Consider the following 25,258-nt stretch of genomic DNA (forward strand, 5'->3'; position numbering starts at 1 on the left):
AATCAAATCAAATTCTCTAAAATTGTTAAGAGAGTTATGGAGAGAATACATGAGGGGCAGTGAAACTGCCTGGAAGTAACCAAGCCTAAGGCAAGGCAGTTTACTCCTGGCAAATAATTACAGTGTACTTGATGAGCCAATGCTCTCTGTGACACTTTCCAAAAATCTGTGCAAATCTATTACAATGTAAGACGTATCTGTCAGCATGTATAGAGAGTATCTGAAGCATCTATGACATAGTATCTTACACAATAATAAAACTCTAGTTAACCATTGCCTAAAAACCAACTCCCAAAATTGTCTGTTTTGCTGTACCACTAGAGGTCATCAGGACCTCACTAAAGCTCACTTTTTTGTAGTTTTATAACAGCACTTACGTAGTCACGATTACATTGAAATCAACAACTTTATTAATAATGTCCACCCTGAGATGCTTCCTGTCTTCTAGAGATCCTACAAAACGACAAAACAGAAGTACAATTACATAAATTCATATACATATAAAAATTAAAGACAGTACACGGAAATCATTCATCATTAAATGTGTGTATTTAAACAACTGTCTTAAAACAATGCTTCCATGAGCAATTAATCTTTTCTTCAGCTGACCACACAAGTAACTGTATCATTGGATTCACTTCTAAATTGGATTCCTCACCATAGTAAAAAAGGACGTTCAGTTCAGGACACCACAGATGAACTTCTCTTATCCAGTTATCTGCAAGACATCAGTAAAACAAAACCCAAGTCATTTATACCTTATTATGTCTTACATAACTTCACACCTCAGAATTAAAACAAACATCTGAGTTTAAAGCAAATCCCTTTAAATTCTCCTGAAGGTTAAGAAACATTTTGTCTCGATACTGGAAAACTGGAAATATATAAGAAACTGAACAACCCACAATTGGGCTTTTAGTAACTCTTGCTTAATGAGCTTGCACTTTAAACTTCTACAGAAACAGACCCTGCATGGTCTGTAACCACCACATAAAAATAATACAATGCTTAACTTTGCAGTTCGATTTGTTCCCTAGGCAGTTGATGCTTCAGAAAGCAAATCACTTTATTTGTCAGTACTTGCCTCCAGAAGTGTGTCATCAGGAGAGACAGTGCCTCTGGGAGCAGCAAGGGAGCCCGACAACCCGACCCAGCTCCAGGTGTGCAGGCAGCAGAGTGGCCACGGGCAACACTGCTGTGCCCAAGGGGAAGCTGTTTGACAGCCAACACCAACCACCTCTGACCCCAAACCACAGCAGAAGGGGGTCTCAGGTAAATGCCATTTGGGTATGGGCTGGACCCAGATCAGGACTGAAGAGAAACCTCCAGAAAAGTGTCAGCAAAGCTGCCAGCAGAGCACTCTTCCCAGGGGTCCCAGAGGACTTAGGCCAACCTGCCACTACAATTCATAAGCCTCTAAGACTGACTTCACAAAAGCACCTTTGCTCACATATTTATGTACACCTTGGGTTTTAAGCAATATGCACTCTTAGGAGCTATGGAAAAAAAGGTGGGTTCTAGTGGACTTTGAAAGCACACTAAAAATGGCAATTTTGAACTGCAGTTGAACAAGCAGAAGCTTTTCTGATGCGTTAAGAGAAATTTTTGAAGCTCAGTATATTTAAGTATTTTATATTAAAACCAGTATTTACTTTCTAAATTCAACTTGTTACTTTCTCCTTTCTATAATCATTCAACAAAACCAAACTTAACTCCATCAATAACCAGTTTCTGCTCAGCCTCATCAGCTTTGCTGACATATTTTATTTCACCATATTCTTTCTACTTTCAACTGAGGCCATAAAACAATCAGAACACACACCTAAAAGACAGTCAGTCTCATCATTTTAGGATTTTGATCTGCTTTGACAGATGCTGTGCAGCAAAGAGGAAAAAAGACACTGAATGTTTCAAATGTCATGAAACCTAACCCTAAGCACAGCCTGAAGAGTTGGAATTTCAGCCAATATTTGGTAAGTAAAATGATTACTTTAATACACAAGTTCAAATTCTAACAAGCAGCTTTATTTTTTGCAAAGCATACAGATCATTAAAAAAAAATTCCATGCTAGGTCTAATTAATTCAGAACAAGCATGTCTTCAATATGGTTTGCATTCCAATTCAAGCTACTTAAGGAGTTGAATACCACCATAAGAAAATAAAGTTTTCTTTCATTAAATTATCTTTGCTGCAGTCTATCCATGATTGCTTTTTTTTTTAAACAAAGAAATATTTTTGAAGCTTGCAACTTACCTAATGTTGAAGCTGGCACAACTATCAAATGGGGACCTCTATTGCCCTCTTGGTAGAGATAAGCTAGAAATGCAATAGCTTGAATTGTTTTTCCCAAGCCCTAAGAGAAAATAAATCCATTTAAACAAAACTTACAATCTGCAGAACATAACAGTGTTTTGTACACATAAGACAATTACAGTGTAGCAAAGATCCAGTAAAGATTAAAAATCTGATTAAAAAATTTGTTCTGCTTAGCCACACTTCTACAGAAGACAATTCCTCCTTATGTAGAACCTCAAACCCCATTATTGTTTCAGTTCAATATTTGAGCATCAAAGATTCCTCTTTTCCATTTATGAAGTTTTTCATTTTAGTGCAAATTCACCCCTCAAATCATCTTTAAAAATTTACCTTCCTGAAACAATACACAGAACCGATGACTAGGAAACTAAATGTTTATTTCCATTTGCATCAGCTGTACAAAGGTTATTCCAGCTATATCTGAAATGGAATTTAATATGGCAATCAGATCCATTCATTCATGGTTCATCACAAGATGAAAGCAGCCAGGATTAAAAGCAACGGACAACACACTTAGCAGAGACATCACTGAGTTTTTTCTGTTGTACAGCTACTGGTGGTGTCAGCCTTCAACAGAACCTCAAACCCATGAGATGGTGAAATGCTGCTTCTGGAGAAGCAGAACAGAATTTAGTTTTTCCTGTACTGTTAACTATCTCTTTTGAAACTGATGGAGAAATGTAGAAGATAAGGGCTCACTGCACTAAATGTTGGACAAGAAGAGTGAGTTGTATTTATGGGCAAGAAGCTATTAAAAGCATGGTTTGAGAACAACCTCTTGTGGTAGAAACTGCTTCCCTTGTATTAGAAGACACCACGTGACTTGTAATTATCAGTGTCCATGAATCTTAGGCTATCTTTGACTTTCAAAATGAAAGTAAAAGCTCAGCTGCTTCTAAGTTTTTGGAGAAACTGTTTGCAATTTAAGTTATATTAGTGAGAACAAAGTATTTATAACATGCTTGAGGTTTCTAGGAAAAGAAAGAATTTAACAGAGTACATTTTTGCAAACTTTAAATGATTCTTAAATAATCAGTTTCACACTTACCATTTCATCAGCCAATATGCCATTCAATCTGTGTTTATACAGCAGTGCTAACCAGTTCAAACCAATCTTCTGATATGGCTTCAGTTTCAAACTGTTAAAAAAAAAAAAAAAGTCAAGCTTGTTACCACCTTTTATTTGTTTCTCCATGAAACACAACTTTACACTTATGGTAATCACAGAATGTCAAGTGTAGTAACATTGCCTATATTTTAATAGTCTAGATCTCCTTGTGTAGTGAAAAACCAAAACTTTATTTAATCAGTCACCTGAATACAAAGAGCATTTCCAAACTGAGTTTATCTGAATTTTCATAGATCTTAAATGATCAAAATGAGTAACACAGTAAATACTTTTTCTCTAAGATCAGTGATACACAATCAGCTAATAGTTACAGAACTGTTAATTTTAAAAATACACAATAAATTAAGTGGCATTCAGCAGTTGCATCCGTAAGTTTCTCTGTTGTACAATTACTGGCTGTGTCAGCACCAAAGAAAAACCCAAACACGCACAACCCACAAAACACACTCAACAGTAAGTCACCTAGTTCAGCATTTTTTGCCAAGAAAATATCACTAACAAGCTCCCTCCAGACAGTTCCTTCCTCTCAGGTTTTATTTTCATGTAGCTGAGAATTCTTTTGCTACTTACCACTAACAGTCCAATTCAATTTGCTACTTTGGCCACTTTTTTCCCCCACTTCACCCCTATGCTTCCTAATCCTTAGGATAATCCCTCCTACCATATCCATTTCCATTCCTCCTAAATTCTCTCTTTATTCCTATCCATTTGGAGATTCTTACCAATTTACCTCTCCAAAATAAATTCTTCCCCCAGCACATCCCTGGTGCCACTCCCACTGGATACAAAGTTCCAGATTATTTTGTACATCTCAACTTCCTGACCAAGGTCTTTTGTTCAGCTGATAAACTTTCCAAGTTTGCTCAGATTCATTTCAATTTGGCATCTTTGAAATCTAAGATCCCCCATAACAGAAGCAGGTTTGTTTGGGCTTTTGTTTGAAATAAGTCAACAACTCATGATCCCATTGCTCAAGGTTGACTTTTACATCCATTAAAAACTGGAGGAAGTAAAACAAGGTCTTCAAGTACACCTTACTGTCCAACACCCTTGTCAGTATAAAAAAGGGAAAGATACCTCTGATTCAGAATGGAGGGCTGCTCTATGTTCCATCCACATCCTCCATCTCCAGTAATCCTGGTTACTTGTTTTGTCAGTTTATTTGAAATGTCTTCACATTTATTCATGAGCTTCAGAACCACGTCCCTCTCCTTCAGCAATATCTTGCAGTTCCACACTATATCTTCTGACAAACCAGCAGTCTTAGTCATTTTTGTAAACTGCAAAATAATAATAAAAAAGATTCTATGAACACTGGTAATAGCAGCAAAAGTGCTACAGTGAAAATCCGTGGCTGCTGCAGGCAGTAAGTAATTCAAGTAGGAGACAGCAACAGAATCCTGATCTTCTCTCAAAACTTCAAATACTCCTTACACACTTGACCCACTGCAAACTGTGGATCCACACTGAAGGTCATCATTAGAGCTCCCTGCACTGTAAAACCTGAAATCCTAGAAGATTCAAATTCTCTGAAGAGTTTCTAATGAAAAACACAGGAGCATTAGACTCAAAATCTTCGGGGAGGGGGGCAACATACAGCACAAAGCACGCTTTGAAGGCCAAGGCCCAGCAAAAGAACAAAACCCCAGAAGGAAGAAAAAAATGCACTGAATATCATTAGATGTCCTTTTTAGCACACCCTATTACATACTAAAGATTTAAGATGTAAGCATAATGTAGGCACCAAGGCAGACCAATGAACCTATAAAGTAAGTTATTAAATTTTGTTAGGAGTCTGTCTGGGGCTCAGTATTATTCAGGTCCAGTTCTAACTCTATCATGAATGGCACACTCAAACTGGACTTAGGTATACTGAAAAAAAAAAAAGCAGTAAGAAGTTTCTTTAAACTATGCTGGGTTTTCTGTGGTCACCAAGTACTGACAGTACACAGAAGTCTTTCTTCCACCACTTGCTTCCTCCAGTCCACACTAGTTACTTTTTATTTTCTTCCTCTAAACTTCAAATATGCACTACAATATGGATATTCTCCATGTCAGAGCCAAGAAGCCTGAAGTTGTGTCAAAACAGGCCCTTCAGGCCCATGGATTTCTCCTGAATCCCATGTAGTGCCATCTGCAGAAAGTGTAAAACCTACTAATAAATATATTTCTGCAGTAACTGGGATCATATTTGTAATTACAGCATTTTCATGCATATCTATGCATATTTCCCTGTAAAGAACAGACATATTCTTTTATTAATGGATTTAAAGAATTCTTATATTAAAAGATAAGTAATTTCCAAACAGATTTTTTTTTTAATTTTAAATCACGGATCTGTTAAAATTTACCACAAGACTTCATATGCATATATCCTCCAAGAATTCCTTCCATAAAAAAAAGGGTTGCATGATCCATCTATTATGTAACTCACTGATATTGCCACACAGTAGAATAAAAGACAGGTTTTTTAAGGTGAACTGTATAACGAGACAATGCTTTCATTAAAAGAAGAAAAAGGAAAAAAAAAAAGGAGAAATGGAGTGAGGCAATTACAGTTTGGGGGTGGGGTGAGGGGTGTTTTGTGGTTTTTTTTTCCATTTTTAAACAAATCCCAGAAAGTTTAGCTACACTCATAGGATAAGGAGAGCACATGTCAAACACCTGCAAAGAAGTTTTCTAAACAGATACCTCTATTTAGCAACAAAAAAAGAACATGGTTTTTAATAGGTGACTACAAAACTTCAAGATTTGTTTTGATGCCTAAAGCTCTCGTTGGCATGAATAGAAATCCTATAATCCATATAATAAAGGTGTGGAAAATTAAGCCATCTGCTACTAACAGAAATTGTATTGTTTCATGTCAGCACATTAACATTCAGCTCCAAGTTGCAACAAGAAAAACTTTAGCCACTGGTTTGCATGTGAAACACAGGGTGTTACCCCGTTGTACAGAACACAAAGCAGATCCACGGGTGGCCTTTGGTTTCCTAGAGGTTATGACAGCTTCGCAAGTTCATTTTTTTTCAAATGAGGCCCAAAAATGTGAGACCATCACAGACAAGTGAACCCCTGAGCTCTCTCACAGCACACTTTGAACTGCCACACCAGCACACTCTGCTTGGGCCTTTACACCACTTGCAGGTGATGCAGGATTTCACTTTGCTGCTTAAGGACGAAAGTCAGCCTCAGCCTCAAGCAACTAACTCCAGTTCCACTTTAAGCAGTTTCCCGTTTCTAACCTGATGCATTTGCTGCTCCCCCTTTCAGTTTGCTTTGGTGCAAGGTGCTTCTGGATTTTCGGCCAATTTGGTTTTTGTAGCAGTTTGTACATGTGCAGCCAAACAAAATGAGATAATAAAAAACCTGAATCTACCCTCCCCTGTATCTCCTCACTGCTCATACATTGCTGCAGTGTATGGAATGTGATGGACAAATACGTCCATTTTTGTCTGCTCAGTTCTCCCATTTCCCTAATAGTGATATGCTATGTCAGAATTTCCATGTAATACATTGCATCAGTACATACAGTTTAACTTGTGTGTACTACAGACATTGTTTAAATCACAAAATCTTTAAAACCTAAACAGTTTATTTTGTGATGGAATAAATACTGTGAATGAGGGAAATGAAGACATAGCAAATCTCACACAGATGCATATGTTTTTAAACTAAAAGGAAATTAAAGTAGTTAACAGTTACACGCCTTAAAAATAAGAAACTAAATAGCACTAAACCCTCTGCAGTTGATTCCCTGCATTTACCAGAGGCAGCATGAAACTGCATTGGGCACCCTCAGCAGGTCAAGGAACAGACCACCACCCCAGACATCGAAAGCTCAGCTGAGCTCCTTCATGAGCCAGTCTTGGCTCTGCCTTTGTTTCTTGGCACACACTGAACACAGGCAGGTATTGCCCTTACACAACTATGTTTACAGCCTCTCTGCTGAGGAAACAGTGCTGAGTGCTGTGTTTTCCAACACTGGTGCGTTCCACAGCCTGGAAAAGAGAGCACTGTTAAATATAAGTTTTTTAGAGGAGTGAGGATGGGGAGGAAGGGTGATAGGTGTCCAGAAGTCCTTCCACCAAGCAAAGAAATCATGCTGTCTGCTGGCCTACAATGTGTCCCAGCAAGGTATCACCTGGATCTCAAAGCAAATGGGAGAGAAAGGTGTGTAGCCAACAGAGGAGATTGAGGGGGGACCTCACAACTGTCTACAACTTCCTCACAAGGGGAAGCTGAGGGGCAGGCACTGATCTCTTCTCCTTGGTGATCAGTGACAGGACACAAGGGAATGGCGTGAAGTTGTGTCAAGGAAGGTTTAGGATGGATATTAGAAAAAGGTTTTTCAGCCAGAAGGTGGCTGGGTGCTGGAACAGGCTCCCCAGGGAAGTAGTCACAGCACCAAGCCTGACAGAGTTCAGAAAGTGTCTGGATGACGCTCTCAGGCACATGGTGTGATACTTGGGGCTGTCCTATACAGGGCCAAGAGCTGGAATTTGATGATCCTTGTAGGTCCCTTCCAACTCAGGATATTCTACAACTCTATGAAAAGACCCACCAGGAAGGGAGGTATTTCTTAACAGGTGGGTTTACCCCCTCACGTCCATCCTGAGAAGCTGTTACAGAGCTGTAGAGCTGTATATAGACTATGAAGCCAGCACAGAGCAGGCCTGCACTGAGAGAGAAAAACATCGCTGAACGCTGGCCCCTTGCATAAAAACTACCTAACATATGACATCACACCGAGACACAGGGAGGTGAACTTTCCTATCCACTCTGTCCTTAGCCTGTTCTGAACCTTTGCTTCACCTTGCCCTCCACAGTCATCGACATTCTCAGTGCTTGTCCCCCCCTCTTCCTCCTGGTTCTCACAGCCACGTTTTCTGCTGCCCACCCTTTAGTTTGTCTACCCCTGCATCCCCATCTGCTCTCCTTGTGTTCTAATCCCCTATTCCCACAGCAGAGCTGCTCCTCAGGAGCTCCCATTTGACCATCACATCTCTTTCCTCCTCTGTCTCAGCTCCATGCCTGGGCTTTGCAGAAGCACCTGGAGCCACCCTTCCAAACCTTCTGGTCCAGAAAGCAATGTGCAATTTTAGGCTGCGAATATGATGAGTACTGAGAAAGGCAATCTCAGAACACAAATTTTTTTTCTCTGTATTTTAAGAGTTACTAGATCAAGTGAAACATCTGTCTAAAATATCAGCTCCAAAGAAGAAGTATTTTGGAGCTCTCTAATTAGTTTCACAGGCTTGAAAATAATTTAAATCCATTAAAAAAAATTAGACCAACTTAAAAAGGTTGTCTAGAATAAAGACGACATTCTAACTCATGTTTTCCTGGAATAAAACATTTAATTTATAAATAAGTAGGCTTTAGTTTTAATCTCAGGTTGAGAGCCTTCATATCTTCCTTAATTCTAATAATGAACAAGTGGTAATAACTTCTAGTGCTTTACACTGTGTTACACAAGATACCATTAGAGTAAAGCAGACCATAAAAGTAAAGCCAATTTCTTTAATGCTATAACTGAACCAGCTCTCTCCATTACTCTAACCACTCATTAATTGCTAGGAAAAATGTTGGGTTACTGAGCTACTGGATCTTTATAAACAATTAAATCCACACTGATACGAAACATCTGCTAAAATCTGCTGCAAACCACTTCTACTTTTTTTTTGGCAAGTATTCACAACACTACATAAACATGTGGTTGCTGACAGCAGCAATCTTTATGAAAGAGAAATTTTGAACGCAAACAGACCCATGCAGCTTTTTTTACTGTTAAATATTTTACACAGAGAAAAGGAGAACAGCCCTGTAGCAACTATTTCTGCAAAGAATTAAGTTCAGGCAAAATCCAACAAGTTTAGAAAGGAATAGCTGTATGACAGATGTTCTGTGAGAAGCCAAAGGCTTGGGGCAAAACGGATTTCTTTTGCAGCATACCTGTAGCCTGTATTTTTTTTCAAGTATCCTCCTCTTGTCTCCCCCTTCCCCTTGCAACACAACATACAAAGATCATTTTGTTTTCCTTAAAAATCTGTTTAGTATCTCTTGCTATTTTGTGGTAAAATATTTCACACACTGAATAATAAACGTTATTGTTTTACACATATGGAAGAATTTCACACATACTTCAGTGGGGGAGGTTTTAGAACAAATACTGATGAAAAACACACACTAATTACTCTGTAAGAGGGCCTCTGCACAGTTACTGCTTTAAAATCCAAACCACTAATAAATTAAATAAAGACAATCTGCCTTAACGCACTTCAAGTTTCTTACCAGAATGTTGCTCTTATCACATTTGATGTTTTGCAGTTCACTGGAACTGTATGAAATGTGAAGGCAACAAACAAACTATGGGAAATATTTGAAAGTAACATCCCAGTGACAGTAGATAAGGTACTTACCAACAGGTATTGCTTTCCCTTCTGTGGTGGATTGTGCTTTAGCCTTCTGATGCTTTATCTTTTTATTAATAAAAACAGAGCAGCTCGCTCCACTAAAAATGGCTGCACTGCTTAGCCAGCAAAACCATGCTGGAGACTAAGCTGCAGTAGGTAAAAAAACAAAAAGAAAAGAAAAAAAAAAGAAAAAGAGAGCGACCGTCCTTGCATGAAACTGAAAATATCCATGCTGGCTCCTTCAATCATGGAGCTACCCTGGAAGCTGCTGCTGCTGCTGCTATACAAGTGTCTGCAGTAAAGGTCCTGCCACGTTCTTCCCTCCTGCATCGGTTTTCAGCTACAAGAGCTCAGAACAGGCTAGCAAACACCTCCTTCCCAAGTGAAAGCTCTAATTTCTTCTTCTGCAGTGAAATCAACCAACTTTCTATGCTACAGAGTGAGTGACAGTAATGTCAGCCAATCAGCTTGAGTTTTCCAGAAAAATCACCCCTTAATTCATTCAAAATCAGGTCATATGACACTATTTGAAATGCTATTGGCTTAGGAGGAACATAGCATTTTAGCCTAATCAGGATAAGGCCACCCATCTAAGCCTCCCTAGGCTGAAGCCACCTTGATTCTAGGCAGGCTGGGGATAGGGAAAGAAGAATGCAGACCTACCAGAGCCTCCCAGCTGTTAAAGGGCCGGAGCGCGATTATCTTCTGAGCCTTTTTCTGAGAACACTGGGGGATCAGAGTCAGTTCACCCGGGGAAGCATCCTGCAGGAAGCTGAGGATTTTCACTTTGTAGCCATCCTCCATCACTTCGTCGCCATCGCCGTAGTCCTCGTCGAGGGAGCTACCGCCGTCTTCGGAAGCCGACTCGTCCTCCAAGTCTTGTGTTTCTCTTTTAGTATTCCAAATGCTCCTTTTGCTTTTGTCCTTTTTCTGAAAGCCATTCTGCTCTTCCTCAGGTTTCTGCTTTGTCTTCTCTTTACTCTCGCCACCTGTGCTCTTGGTGGAGGCTTCGGTCAAGTCAGAAGTTTTTCTTCTGAGAGGAAATCCCATTTCTGCGCACGCAATATGGAAGGCAACAAGTCAATGCAGACTGGTTAAGGGAGAACGAAAACCCACACTGTTCTTCCAATATAAAACCTATAAGACACAATTCTAGTATTTCATACACAAGAACTCAATAGCAGGTGTTACTGAGAGAAAAGAAAAGCAAGGAAGTCTGTATAAAACATGTCAATAGATCCAACTGTGAGTATAAGATAAGCAGTACTCACTTGTATAATGCTCAAATAGCAGAAGGTTTTAAGTAACTATCTTAAAATACAGATGATCGATGCTATGTAATATTTGTGAGCTTCAGAAGTAAGAGCAAACAGTTCAGAACTCTGATCTATCACAAGGATGAGATACTGGTCACACTGCACCCAACTGCAGAGATATTAATTCTGTTGATTCGACAAAACAAGCCTTCTTTCATGACGAAAATGATGTATTTTTTCAATTTTAATGCATTGTAGTACAGCATTAGAGGTGGGACAATGAAAACATACACTTGTTAAGGAAACTCAAAGAATGATGTATTTCTGACCAAAATAACCCTACTGTCTTAAGGCAGAAGTTATTTAACTGAACATGAGTAAGTAATTTTCAGAAGTGATTTGCGTGCGTTTTTCTTCCCTCATGAGAATAGAACAGTTGAGGTTTCTCGTCTGCCCAATCCCAGCTTGCTGCTGATTGATTCCAACCCTGATGTCTACCTTTTCAGAAGCAGCAGTAAGGAGACAACTTCATGCATACTGACAGCTCTCTCCACTTCCAATTAAGAACGCTGCCCTACCCTAACTACACTTAAATAGCTGATGCAGCAAAACATATGCATATCTGACAGCTGTTTTACACACTGAAAAGTACTCATTAAATAGTATTTAAGTTATAACTTGCAGATTTACTTGGAATGACTGTTTTTGCTCCCTGCCACATCTAAAGTATCGGTATTTACAAATGAGTTGTATAATTTAAGGCCTATTTCTAGTATTTTTCTCTCCTAGAATATATTTTAAAAGGACAAAATGGCATATGTCACTTGTCACCTATGCAGTTATTTGCAGTTACTGATCCAGAAATCAGTAATTTACAAATTACTCCAGTTAAAAAACAAACTTATTTTTAAACAAGCAGGAAGGGGGCAGGTGTCAGCTTTGACACATTTCAAAATACATTTTAAGACATACCCATAGGTAACTACAACTTTTTATGAATATCTGTATTAGCAGGGCAAAGACATTTATCTCTACTTACAGAGCAAAAGATCAAAATACAGAAAAATAGCATTTCCATCTCTTATCCTGCCCATAATACTAATTTCAAGTATAAGTGCAAGTTTCCAGGCATTGTGCTGTCAGAACTGTCATTGCTAAACATTAGAAAATATTTGCATCACAAGTCTGTTTGTTTTGTCTTGGAATAAAATGGATTATAAATCTGTCTTTACCCTCATCATCTGCAAATATTGTCAGGGCCTCCAGTGCTTCATCATACACCCAGTTATGTTCCTGAAGTACTTCTCTCAGTTCCTAGTAAAAAAATAAGACATTTTGTACTGTGGTAAGATAAGCATAAGCTAAATTTCTGTGCCTAACAACATTAGGCAAAGAAAACCCCTGTAAATCAGATGATTCAAAATAAAGGAAATGCAAAACACAAAAACCCTCAGTTTCTCCTTACACAGTCAGTGTAGTCAGAGCTGCACTCCACTTTTGAAAAGTGTAAGAATACACAAATAAGCTTTGCTTCCAACAATTTAAAGCACAGTATTGAAGGGCCCCGACCAGTTGCTGATGATCATCAGGTATTAAAAGTAATACAAAGTGTACAGTGTATCTAGTGGTCCAGGGGAGAAGAATGTGTGCCAGAGGGAGGGATAATTTCTCCATGCATATTTATAAAAGATCATCAAATTTGACTATGCCAGGCTGTCACAGGGACAGAAAAGAAGGATAAGAAGTTCCATACAGTCCCAACCACATCCAACTGCTCTCAGTTCAGGACAAGTTGCATTCCAAAAGCAGCAAAGGCCTTCCTATCCTTGGCTCTTTGCAAGAGTGCTGCTGGTGTAAGAATTGTTTCATTTGGCCTATCAACAGCTGCAATTTTCTTAAAAAGTCAAAACTTGACATGCCATCAGGAAACAAGAGCTCACCTCCTTATCCAATCCAGGAAATATCTTTTGCAGCCTCTTCACAAGCATCTCTTGCCTCTCCCATTGTCTTTTGGGTTCTGAGTCATCAAGCTATGTTAAAAAAAGACATCTATTAGGTTGAATATAAATTACAAGTATAGAAACAGAAGAAAACCTAATCAATATTGTTTATCCTTAAAGAGGTGCTCTAAATGACAAAACCAGTTAAGACGAATTTAAGTTGAAGTGACTCCTCATACCTGGTCAATGATCAAAATTAGATCAAAACTTCCATATGCATAGAAACTGCCTTCGGTCATGAAAAACTGGCATTCTACTTGATAAGAACACACAGTGCAGGTTATATACAAAAATGTAAATAACTTAGAACTATCTAGTTTGTATGTCTTTAAAATCAAAAGTTATTAGTAATTCTGGATGATATTTAAGGCAGAAGATGCCAAGGTTGACGGTCAGATTAGACTACCAAGCATGCAGTATTTAACCCACTAAAGCCTACAAATGCATCAAATGGTGTGTTTATAGTGAGATTTATGGGTAAAAAAATCCACAAATACTATGTCCCAGAGTCATGAAGTCACATCAAAAGCTGGCAAAAGTTTTCATCAGCAGTAGCTTCACTAACAGCTACTACCAGCCTGCACAATGGGAGCTGTCTTACAAACAAGTGCCAAAACTTCCACATGCCCTAAGCTGGTCTGTTTTGTATTCACCACAAAGAACTACACAAGTTTCTTCATAGAGCTTTGAATACAAAGTGGTTACAGATCTACTTATCTACAGCAGACATATCAACAGGTTTGATCAATATTTACTCTGCTGAATGATGCTATTTGCTGAAAGAGCACAGACCAGATCACCCAGAAGCACTCCGAGTAAGATAGGACATTATTCCTTTCCTCAACAAGCCTACAACGCCATTAAGAGTGCAGCTACAGTCCATACAAAGCTGGCAAACTATGCTCTAGTCTTAGGAACTAGAGGCAAAAGCAGGAGTAAGGAAAAACACCCTGCAAGTTGTCTCACTATAGTTGTCTATAATGAGTTCTAAAAACCCATGTTCCAGATTTGTTTTTTCCAATCCTTCCTCTTTTAATTGTAATAAAACGGTTAAGAACAGAAATCAAACTGCTGCATGAAACCAGGTTCAGTGAAGCATTGTTTGCTAGGCTGGCTGGGTAATAATTCAGTAAATTCTCCTTTTACAACCTAACCCAGGGGCTTGGTGAGGAGGAAAAAACCCAATTCATACTTCTCTTTCTGGAAGAAGGGGACTTTATGCATAATATTATTTTTTGCTTTAATGGAAAACTGCATTTTCTTTATTTGGTTCTGACTGAGGGCAATATTAGCCTAAATTTCAACACAAAACCAGTCACTCTCCACCAACCAGCCTCCAGTATTAACTATGGAATTCCCTTCATCTACCATAGATGTTTTTCAAGGATGTCTACTGGGATGCCTGGGAGATGGCCTCAAGACACCACTGTAGGACTGTGCAAATCTGCCAAATACCAACCTGAATGCACCAGGATCATGACATAGTTCCTATTTACTAGCAGAGGTCAAAGTAATCATTCCTTTAAATGTAATCAATTCACTATTTTTAAAGATTTCCCTAAGTCATAGCTTCAAATACATACATAAGCAACATTTCCTCTATAACAGAGAGTAACAGTAGCAACAGATATTAACTTCATCTCTTTGAGGAAACACAAGGAATGACCTGATCAGTCAAAGTGATTCCCTGTAATTCCTGCTGATGGTCACAAAAACTGAATGGTACACAGCACCTCACATTCTGCTATCTGCCATCAAACACTTCCACCAAAGCAGGGAAGTGGGTACTGTGATACAAGTCCACTAGCACTGAGGAACAAAGCAGGTAAATCCATGTAGAATGGTAAGAATAAGAAAGTAGAAAAACCTCATTCAGATGGTAAGATCTGAATTTGACTGGATTTTCTGGTAAAAGACAGACCAAGTCAGGTAGTTCCATTTATTTTACAATGAACAGAGAGGAAAAAACCACAGTACTTACATAACTAGCTTTTGACTTCTTTGCAACTTGCTCCTTTCTGGTTTTGCAATCTGTGGGAGAATCTCTTACTTTCCTTTTACCAGAGGCAGCTTCAAAAAGAATTGAGACAGAAGAGAAGGATCAGTTACTCTCACTATGTTCACCCCAAAACAGTAGGATAATTACCAAGTACCAACACTGTAGTAGCTATTAATTACCTGCACAATGTGTTTATCAATCTCCATAACAGTTTCCTACTATAGTCCACAGATACATTGAAACTTGAAGCAAAGCAACTGCTTGAAAGTACATGTTTATTTACCTCTACGTTTTCTTTAGTAGTTTGGCACTTAATCAAGCAGTTGCCTCTCATATATAACAATTGAAATAGCATTTTATTATACATTTTTTAATAACTGCCACATGTTTTTGCACATAAGTTGCATAAAGGTATATCTGTCTGTTTTTATTCAAGCTCATATTTAATCTAGGCTGAATCCCATCTGTGTGTTGGAATTTGTACATCACTGAGAATTCTGAAGTGCTGATGACTGATTTCTGGCTCAGATGCACACCAAAGAGGTTACCAAACACTTGTTAACATTAAATCCAGATGTCTGAAAGAAAACTATGCATATTAAGTCTGTGATAAGGTTATTACTTATGAATAGTCCATATGAGCCATAACTTTCTGACTATCTTTGGGGCCTGGTGATTATCAAGAGATTATCATCTCAGCATTGAGACCTGCCCAGCCAGGTGCATTTTCAGACTGTGCACAGCTCACAAAGGCAAGAACACGTTACCACTGTTGCTGCACATCACCTTTGCTTGAATCAGCATTATCAGAATAAATCAGTAAAAATTCCTAGTCCATGATCTGAAATTGTACTGCGAGTTAAATTTTTTTTTTGGAAGAGTAGCTGCCTGCAGAGCTTTCATGTCTTGATATCAGCATCTCTGGCCAACCTCCCCTCCCAGTCTGCCACAAGAGACCAGTGAACAAGCACACACGCACACACAAAAAGCAAACTTGTTCTCCAATCCAAAAGACTGTCTGGATGTTCCAAATAGTTTTAGTTTGGAAAAGTAAGTAGCCACATCTTTACACAAGAAGATATTCTGTGTAGAAATACTTTCAAAGAAATTCTCTGTCAGACTCATTCACTCCAATATCAGAGATGTGACATATAAATATTTAAAACATAAATCATTAAAACATTCCAAAGGCAGAAAAGTATAAGCAATTCTTCCTCAAATGAAGGATCTAGCAAGAGATAGCAGAAAACACTACGATTTTTTTTCAAAGTCTCTTTATTTATATATGTAGGTAAAAATATCATGGAATCATAGAATGGCTTGGGTTGGAAGGGAGCTTAAAGATCATCCAGTTCCAACCCTCCTGCTGCAGGCAGGGACACCTTCCACTAGACCAGATTGGTCAGAGTTCCATCCAGTCTGGCCTTAAACACTTCCAGAGATATGGCATCCACAGCTTCTCTAGGCAATCTGTTCCAGTGCCTCACCACCCTGACAGTAAGGCATTTCTTCCTAACATCTAAGCTAAACTTACTCTCAGTTTAAAGCCACTCTCCCTTGTCCCATCACTACATGCTCTTGTAAAAATCCCCCTCTGTCTTTCCTGTACATTCCCTTCAGGTACTGGAAGGACACAACATATACAAGAGGCAATTCAAAGAAAGCATCTAGAGAACATGCCAGGTGGATCTTTCTGCCCAAGACCTAATTTAAACAATATCACCAGGAAAAGACATGCTTCTAGCTTAAGTCTGGGAAATGTGTGATGTTCTTGACAGCAAAGCTAAGAGCTGTCAGGCTGCTGTTGGGTCAAGCACTAGAAGCCATTGGAGGCCTCATGCTATTACTGCTTATGCTTAATTAAAACCGCATTCAGGATGAACAATTCTGAATACAAACAGTGAGCCTGCAAACCTCTTTGCCCTTAAAAAAATCAAGGCCTCCACATACGAGTATCTCAAAGACTTTCCTGCTTTTACATCATGGGCTGAGCACTCAACAGTATTTGTTGTGAGCAATTTTAGAGGCAATTAAACTGTAATGAAGGATCTGGATAACCATGGTCTCAGGAACCTATCAACACAGAATTATTTTAAAATAACCTGTGGTCTTTTGAAACTCGTTTGCAAATGACAAAAATGCCAACTCTCTTTAGACATTCCCTTTGCAAAGCAGATTTAACTACTCCTTCCCGTGTTAAGGAAGCATACAGCTGAGAGGAAGAGGAAATTCTACTACTGTTAGATGGGAACCATCCTTGGAGTGGAGGCAGGGTACACCAGGCCTTCCAGAGGAATCCTTGTTCTCTCCACCAATTCTCTAATAACCAATGAGAAGAGCAAATTTTAGAGAAGCATTTCTAATTACTTCCACTACTATTTGCTGCTAACTCTACCAAAAAAAAAATAAATCTTTATTCCTGTGACTTCCTCTAAAATTACATTTCTGACTGCTCAAGAAGCAGTGAACATCAGACAGATTTACATGAGGCTTCAGCTCAGAAGCACCCTCAGTGATTTCATGGTTTTCAAGGTATACAGAAGACAGCACGAGAAACAGATCACAAGTAGCAGGTAATACTACAGCTTCATATCTTTCTTCATATACAGTTTCAGTGTGCCACATCTAATCTTCGTACCTGTAAAAAGTCTGCAATGCTTCTTGTTTTAGCTATAAATATTGAATTCAAGCTATAAATACAAGTTTTTGTCTTTTTGAAAGGACAGAAAAATTCATGGATGTCTTGGTCACACTTTTTTAGCAAAGCCGTGCTTCACAAGACTGTATCTCACACCCTGACCTCTCACACAGTCAACATTTCACAACAAGCAAAGCATATCATAAATTGACACAGATAAGCAGATGTTCAGTAATGTCTCCATTTTTTAAAAACGTGTCCAAAATGAGGTGATTTATACTACCACTTTCAGGCATGCTTAGTCCTAACTAAATATTTTATACAACAGCTGTGATTAGTGAGAATTTTGCTGCCAAGATTTTTCTGTGGGCTAATATCGAAAGGATGTGAAACAACATTCTTAGATCAACAAAAAAATGGCCAAAAGGCAAGGCCTACATACCAGAAATCAAAGTGGTTTAGTTCAAACACTGAACTGCGACAAAGTTTAAGGATATGTGTTAGCCTAAATTGGTTTAATATTAATCAAAACTCTTGAAAAGTAATCATAGTCCTCCAGGAAGGGATTTTCCAGGAACAGAAGTACTCAGAAGCAGTATCCTTCTCAAAAATATGCCAGCATACAAGAAATCTCATCTATAGAATCTGGCCATGCACATATTGATAACCCCAAAATGTTGGTCTGGTTGGGTTAAAAAACCCATCAAACAACACACACACAAAAGCAATCTTTCACTAAAATTATCCTGAATGTTCTTAAAACTTTCTGATAATGGTTAAAAATCTTTGAAGTTGTACATAAAAATCAAAAGATGAAAATACAGCAAGTACAACAGGGGGAATAGAATAAGCAAAAAATTTTGTACTTTAAAAAGGGAGTAAAACTGTTCTTCCTCAGCTTCCTAGATATGTTGCTTCCAAATCCATAGGATACTGCATGAAGACACATGGACTGTTCAGAAAAACTAAAATAATCAAGAGTGATCAAAAATAGCTTTTTTCTGTTGTATCCATGAAGATCTCTCAGGAAAACCATGGACAACTGAACTGTAAAGAGATGGTGGTCTGCTTTTTAAAATGACGTCAAAATTCATATCAACCTTCCCTCTCCCCCACCAACTTCAATAAATCAGTCTAAAAGATTACTATAAGACAAAAGATTTAATCCTGGACTTGGGTGATGTCAAGAAACAAGTGAAGAATTATAACCCTTTACCATGTCTAATACTTTCAACACTTCCACATCATGTGTTGGGTGTTTTGTTTTGATACCAGTATGAGACTGCATAAATTCAGAACAAACACCCCTAAATAAGCTCTAGGGGCTCAGAAGCATGGTTTGGGTGACATTTTGCTAGAGAACCTGTCTAATGTTTATAAATAACAGTTCTTATTCAGAATTACAAGCAAGTCTTGAAGTTAACCTGAACAGAAAACTGTGATGGGCCTTGATACAAAAAATATCTAGTATATTTTTTCCATACTACCAGATTGCTCACCTACAACATTCAGAATTACTACTGCTAACCCATCACTATTTGCCTCAAGTTCTGGGCAAAGAAGGAACCAGCAAGAACAGAAAACACTTAAGGACCCATATGTAAAGCAATCCTGAGCTTCACACAACAGATTTCCCTTTTTGGCCTAATTTATGGGCTCAGGTCCACATCCTCTTTTCATCCTTCCCCCTGCAAACCCTGTAACTTCAGTTTCCTGTTATCACAATAAACAAACAATAGTGTAACTTCTAGCACATAATTCACCACCCAGACACTTCCCAATCAATTTCACAGAATTAGCTACAGCTTCTGAAGGTTAGGTTTTGTTTTAATTTGGTGGGTTTTTTGGTTTTTTTCTTAAACATACCTTTGTCATTGAGCTTCAAACCAGCAGCTACTGCTTCCTCCATTGTGCATGACGTGTCTATCAACTGCAAAACAAAAAAGTCAATTGAATACAGTTGAACAGAGGAAGACAACGCTGGATCAGCATGAATGAAATACACTTTAAAAAAGCCACCCCAAATACAAATGTATTATGAAATCCAAGATCAAATAAGCTGTATTTGGAAACACTTTAAAACACATACTAGAAAACATTTTTAATATAATCTTATTTATTAGCACTTTTTCCCTACTTCACAAACACACCATGAAGATTTACTTTAAAGCTTTTTTTCAAAGACTATTCAGCGTGACTATCATAAAAAAAGATGATACAAAAAACTAATTTATTAACTCATAAAATGTCTATATACTGTTATGACACATTGCTCCATTTCCTGTAACACACGTGAAACTTCCAACTTGCCTCAAAGTTTGTCTATACTTTCCCTGCAGTCCTAGATTCTTTCTCCATCCACATATAATTTCAAAATAGATCCTTTTTTACAAATTCTATGTTGATACTTTTAGAATGCTTTTTGCAAATGAGATAACTACAACAAAAGCAAATGGTCTAAAGGTTTCAGATATGAAAAAAACCACAAAAAATGAAGTTACAAGGAATCCTGACGCCAAAGTATCTGTCAACATTTGGAAACAGCATCTTACAATTTTGCTGTAAACATACAATTTCCTTTTCAAAAGGTTCATGATTTTTCCTTAGTGGTCTTCATCAGTTTGTCAGGTTTGTAAGGTTTGTCAGGACAGACTGTTCTAGATCCTGTAGATCATTAGATTTGCCTAATATTCCTCTGTCCTCCTTCAACAACACTGCAGTTTTGTAACTGTGGATGAAAATTTGCACAGTCACTATTTCCTACAAAGTCCTGCTGATACAGGAGCTATCTCACACTCTCCTGAAAAAAAACATCACCAGCACTACATACTGCTCAGTAGCTAAGTCACAAAACAGCAGTCAGACATGCCACATATCATTTCTAGCTAGTTTTTAAGTGACAAAGAGCTGTTATCCACCTCTGGTTCAAATAAATTCTACACAGACAAAAATTAAAAAAAATACAGTCTGGATACATACAATATAAATTTTATGACAGTGTTGAGGAAAAAAATTCCAAAACTGGTATTTGTAACCCTTTCCTAAAGTAAAGGAAGCTTAAACATACCACTTGATTCACTGGGAAACTAAACACCCAGCAAGGAGCACCAGGAAAACGTCTGTGTTTCTTTAATGCCATTTCAACAACCAGGAAACGTAACAGATTAACTGAAAGACATTTAGCTTTGAAAACTAAGCTAGTGAAAACCTAGTTACATATTAGTACTGAAAAGTAGCCTTGCTAAAAACACATTTTACTGTACTGAAGGTATTTTACTGTAATGAGTTATCATAATGTTCTAGTAGATTTGTACTGTACATTGGACAATGGCCAAGAGTACCTCACATTCACATGTCAGCATAATTAGAATAAATGATAGTAAGCTGAAACTTATTCTTTTTCTCTTACTGGAAGTACTAAAGTCTTTGCATGTTAAATGTCACAAATGCAGGGGTGCAATGTTTCATCTACTGGAGAAGATGGTAATGATTTCACTCATTCTGCCTTTAATCAGTTAGCTGCACACCAGCAATGGCAATTACCAATAGTTATCAACAAAACTAACTATAATTAAGCTTAAGCGTCACAATGGAAAGAAATAACAGAAAAATGTTCTATACACCGATGTTTGCTGTTGTTGAACTTACCCAAAGGTATTTATGTAAAGTGTCTGGGTACATATTCTACTTTTTTATTTATTTAAGTGCCCGTGTACGTACTCATATGTATATGGAAACATTATGTGGTTGTACTTCCCCTAAAATGTGTTACTTTTATACACCCTTTTGATATCAACAAAACAAAATTAAGACTTGTATTGTGTTTGCATGGCAAGGTTTGATAGCAGGGTGGCTATAGGGGCGGCTTCTGCGAGGAGTTGCCAGAAGCTGCCCCCATGTCTGACAGAGCCAATGGCAGTTGGCTCCAACACAGATCCTCCACTGGCCAAGTCCCTCAGCGACAGTGGCAGCACCTTGGGGATAACAGAGGAAGGGGGGGGGGGCACAGAAGGACACATGCAGCAGGAGAGGAGGGAGAATTCATGAGAGAAACACCAGGGTCCGTGAAGGAGGGGGAGGGTGTGCTCCAGGCACCAGAGTAGATCCCCTGCAGCCCATGGTGCAGACCATGGTGAGGCAGTTGTCTCCCTGCAGCCCATCAAGGTCCATGGTGGAGCAGAGATCCACCTGCAGCCAGTGGAGGACCCCATGCCATAGCAGGTGTGTGTTGGAAGGAAGCTGTGACCCTGTTGGATGCCCATGGTGGAAGGTGGCTCCTGGCAGGACCTGTGGACCCACAGAGAGAGGAGCCCACGCCAGAGCAGGTTTGCTAGCAGGACTTGTGACCCTGTGGAAGGGACCCACACTGGAACAGTTTGTGGCTGAAGGCCTGTACCTTGTGGAGAGGAACCCACACCAGAGCAGGGGAAGAGTGCAAGGAGTCCTCCCCGAGGAGGAAGGAGCAGTAGAGACAACACGTGATGAATTGACGGCAGTCCCCATGCACTGTTCCCCTGTCTGGGGGCAGGAGGCAGAGAAAAATCAGCAATAAAGTTAAGCCCAGGAATAAGGGAGGAATGGGGGGAAGGTGTTTTAAGATTTGAGTTCTATTATCCTAGTCTGATCTGATTGGTAATAAATCAATTTTCTACAAGTTGAGTCTGTTTTGCCCAGAACAGTAACTGGTGAGAGATCTTTCCCTTTCCATATCTTGATCCATGATCAAGATATGGAAGGATATCACTCTATTGTCTCTGCTGTCCAGTTCAGCAGAAGAATGACAGAGTAGCTTTGGTGGGCACCTGGCATCCAGACAGTGTCAACCCACCACAGTGTTGTTCTCTGTAATAAAGCCAGAGCCTTAGGAATACAGTCAATGAAATAGTCATCAAAATAAATCAAAGAACTGAGCATTATTACTTTTAGTAATTCTTGGTCACTTCTTTGGGGAAAAAGTTCCTTCAGTGTTTGCAGCTTTGAGTCTCTGATGTCTTCCTCTACATCCTTCTTTACAGTTGGCTGCTGATCCCCACCATTTACAAATGCCATCTTGGGCAGTTCATCTTCAGGCTCTTCATCGTCATCATCAGACTGATCAGATCTACAATGTACAGGAGAAGAAAAAAAAGAATTAAAATTTATTTTTGCTTATGAATGTTTTATCCCACCAGAATATTACTGTAAACTAAAACCAACAGAATTGCACAAAATGTGTTGAAATGTATTCAGTAACACTGAATCAACTTGTACCCAAAGTGGTATCTCTGTTCAGGACAAAGTAAGGCATGTATTAAGTACAGTCTTCTGTTTGCACTAAACACACTTCAGCTTAGCTAAGGGAAGAAGAAAGGAGGAACAGATGAGGCAAATACCATGACTTACCCTAATACTGTGCTATAAAAGGTTAGTTGCCAATTTAGCAACAACCACCGTAATATATTTCATCATTTCAGCCACCTGAATTACATCAGTCTACCTCAATTTTGTCTCAAACAGTCTTGCTAGTGTTTATTTGCCCAACAGATAAACAAATGTGGATTAAAGATCTTGGTAAACACTTTCCAGATGCAGCATCAACTGTGTCCTAGTTCTCAGCCCACTGAGAAAGAAAATTCAAAAGATCCTTATGTAGCATCTTAAACATATAAACATAGCAAAAGCCTTTCTGAAAAAAAACCCCTGAATTTACTGGAAGATTTATTATGAGAGTTAACCTGCAGGAAAGGCAATCTTACGTATCTAACATTATTCAGTTGCACAGACAAGACTGAACAGAAGCACAGGTCTCCCATCCTACTTCTTTCCATAGACACACAAGAATCTCCTTTTGTAATGAAAATTAACTGAACTGCATGGAGTTGGCCATTTCATAAGGATTTCACCATCAGAAAGGTTTGCCTGCAGGTGTCTCTACACCTTTAGTAAAAGACTAAAAATAAACCTGGTTTTCCTCACTATACCTTTCTTAAGCAGTTGCAATAGGCAGATTGCAACACAATTCTGGAAAAAATAGTAACATGCCACTCACATAACAGATACACACAGCGAGCTGCTCATCATGGAATCCCTTTCTCCCTGTTCAAGAGGCATACACAGCTACGTGGACTCTCTGTTGTGCCTCTTGAGAGTAAGAAAATAAGAAGAAATAACCGAAATTCTCCACCAAGCTGTCAAATTGCAAGCCTCAAAAGGTAAATCCCACTTCCACTTTAAAAAAAGTCTTAATGAAATGTCATATTAAAATTCTGTTGGCATATTTCTGATCTTTTTGCATTGATAGGGAAGAAGGTTTCTTTAAAAACTGCATTTAAAACAAAACAAAACAAAACAATCCAATGATTGATGAAAATACTAACACTGCAATTATCCTATCCATTCCTACTAGGGAATAACATCTAGATACTTGTCAACAAAGCCAGGGTTGCACACATCAAAAATCTCATCCTCTCTGAGATTAGTCACATTCTTATCAAGTATGAAGAAACACCCATTTAATTGCTAAACAACTCAGACCCACAAAACTTTGTGTTAGAATTCTGCTTTTAATTCAACAGTCCAGACAGTGACTCTGGCAAAAGTTTGCAGCACGCTTCCTTCTAGGAAAGACGTGTTTTCTACTTAAAACTTTCTGCTTTCTGTTCTATTACTTGTTCAGAATGAGGGAAGCTGGGATACTGCACAAAAAGTAAAACAAACAAAAGAAATCACAAAACCCCCAAACACTAGGTAACACATGGACTAATATGCACAATGCAAAGACACTCAAATAACCAATTATCTACAAAACTAGGCTAAATTCAGCACGAGTCAGAGCTCCTAAACCTGGACAAATCCAAGCTAACTCCTGCCACACTCTCACTTTGTCTGTTAAATCAATCAGAACAGCCACTTGTGAGACAGCTTAGTGGGTTCCATACACAACAATTAGCATCTGGGACAACACACGGAGCCAAAGTGTCAGACACTGGGGTGCCTGCTGTAGAAGAGACTAGTGGGCACACAGGAATACTGAAGAGTAGAAGAGGACATGGATTTATGTTCATCAATCCCACTAGGAGTCAGTCACCTGGCTGTCTCTCTCACTCCCAGCAACTGCAATACAATATAGGAACAGCAAGCTGTGGCTCTGCAAGTTGGAGCCTGCACAGCTTATCAGCATTGGCTCCACATGCTATGAAACCACTTGTCTTGCTCCCAGATGGGCTTGATCCCAGGAGCAGCGGGATATTTACACAGCACTGCACACAAGCCAATTTGGTGCATGCAACCACCTGGCCATATCTGCATCCTTGCACAACCTACCACTTAAACCACAGAGAGAAAGAGCAGCTCATTCTGATAACTACTTTTTTTTTCTCCTTCTCAAGCAGCTGCCCTAAATTGAAACTTCAGGGGAGATGCATTAAAAATAAAATTAGAAAAAAACAAAGAATTTCAGACAATAGCAGCAGGAAAAGGCATTATTTCATTTCTGCTAAAAAGTCTCAGTAGCTTCAAGCTCTGTGT

General features: G+C 38.8%; 1 protein-coding gene across 1 annotated transcript in view; it reads right to left on the reverse strand.

Moving 5' to 3' along the window:
• Positions 1-25,258, reverse strand: part of SMARCAD1 (SWI/SNF-related, matrix-associated actin-dependent regulator of chromatin, subfamily a, containing DEAD/H box 1) — a 42,035-nt gene that overhangs the window by 8,177 nt on the left and 8,600 nt on the right. Inside the window, exons 4-14 of the mRNA XM_032686139.1 lie at positions 22,673-22,853; positions 19,619-19,682; positions 15,097-15,185; positions 13,056-13,145; positions 12,348-12,429; positions 10,523-10,911; positions 4,524-4,726; positions 3,366-3,456; positions 2,255-2,354; positions 659-718; positions 378-453 (exon numbers count right to left, since the gene is read on the reverse strand). Coding sequence (XP_032542030.1) covers positions 378-453; positions 659-718; positions 2,255-2,354; positions 3,366-3,456; positions 4,524-4,726; positions 10,523-10,911; positions 12,348-12,429; positions 13,056-13,145; positions 15,097-15,185; positions 19,619-19,682; positions 22,673-22,853 — 1,425 coding nt within the window. The remainder of the gene's footprint in view (positions 1-377; positions 454-658; positions 719-2,254; positions 2,355-3,365; positions 3,457-4,523; positions 4,727-10,522; positions 10,912-12,347; positions 12,430-13,055; positions 13,146-15,096; positions 15,186-19,618; positions 19,683-22,672; positions 22,854-25,258) is intronic.

Source organism: Chiroxiphia lanceolata, chromosome 4 (assembly GCF_009829145.1).
Source record: "Chiroxiphia lanceolata isolate bChiLan1 chromosome 4, bChiLan1.pri, whole genome shotgun sequence".
NCBI classification, from domain to species: domain Eukaryota; kingdom Metazoa; phylum Chordata; class Aves; order Passeriformes; family Pipridae; genus Chiroxiphia; species Chiroxiphia lanceolata.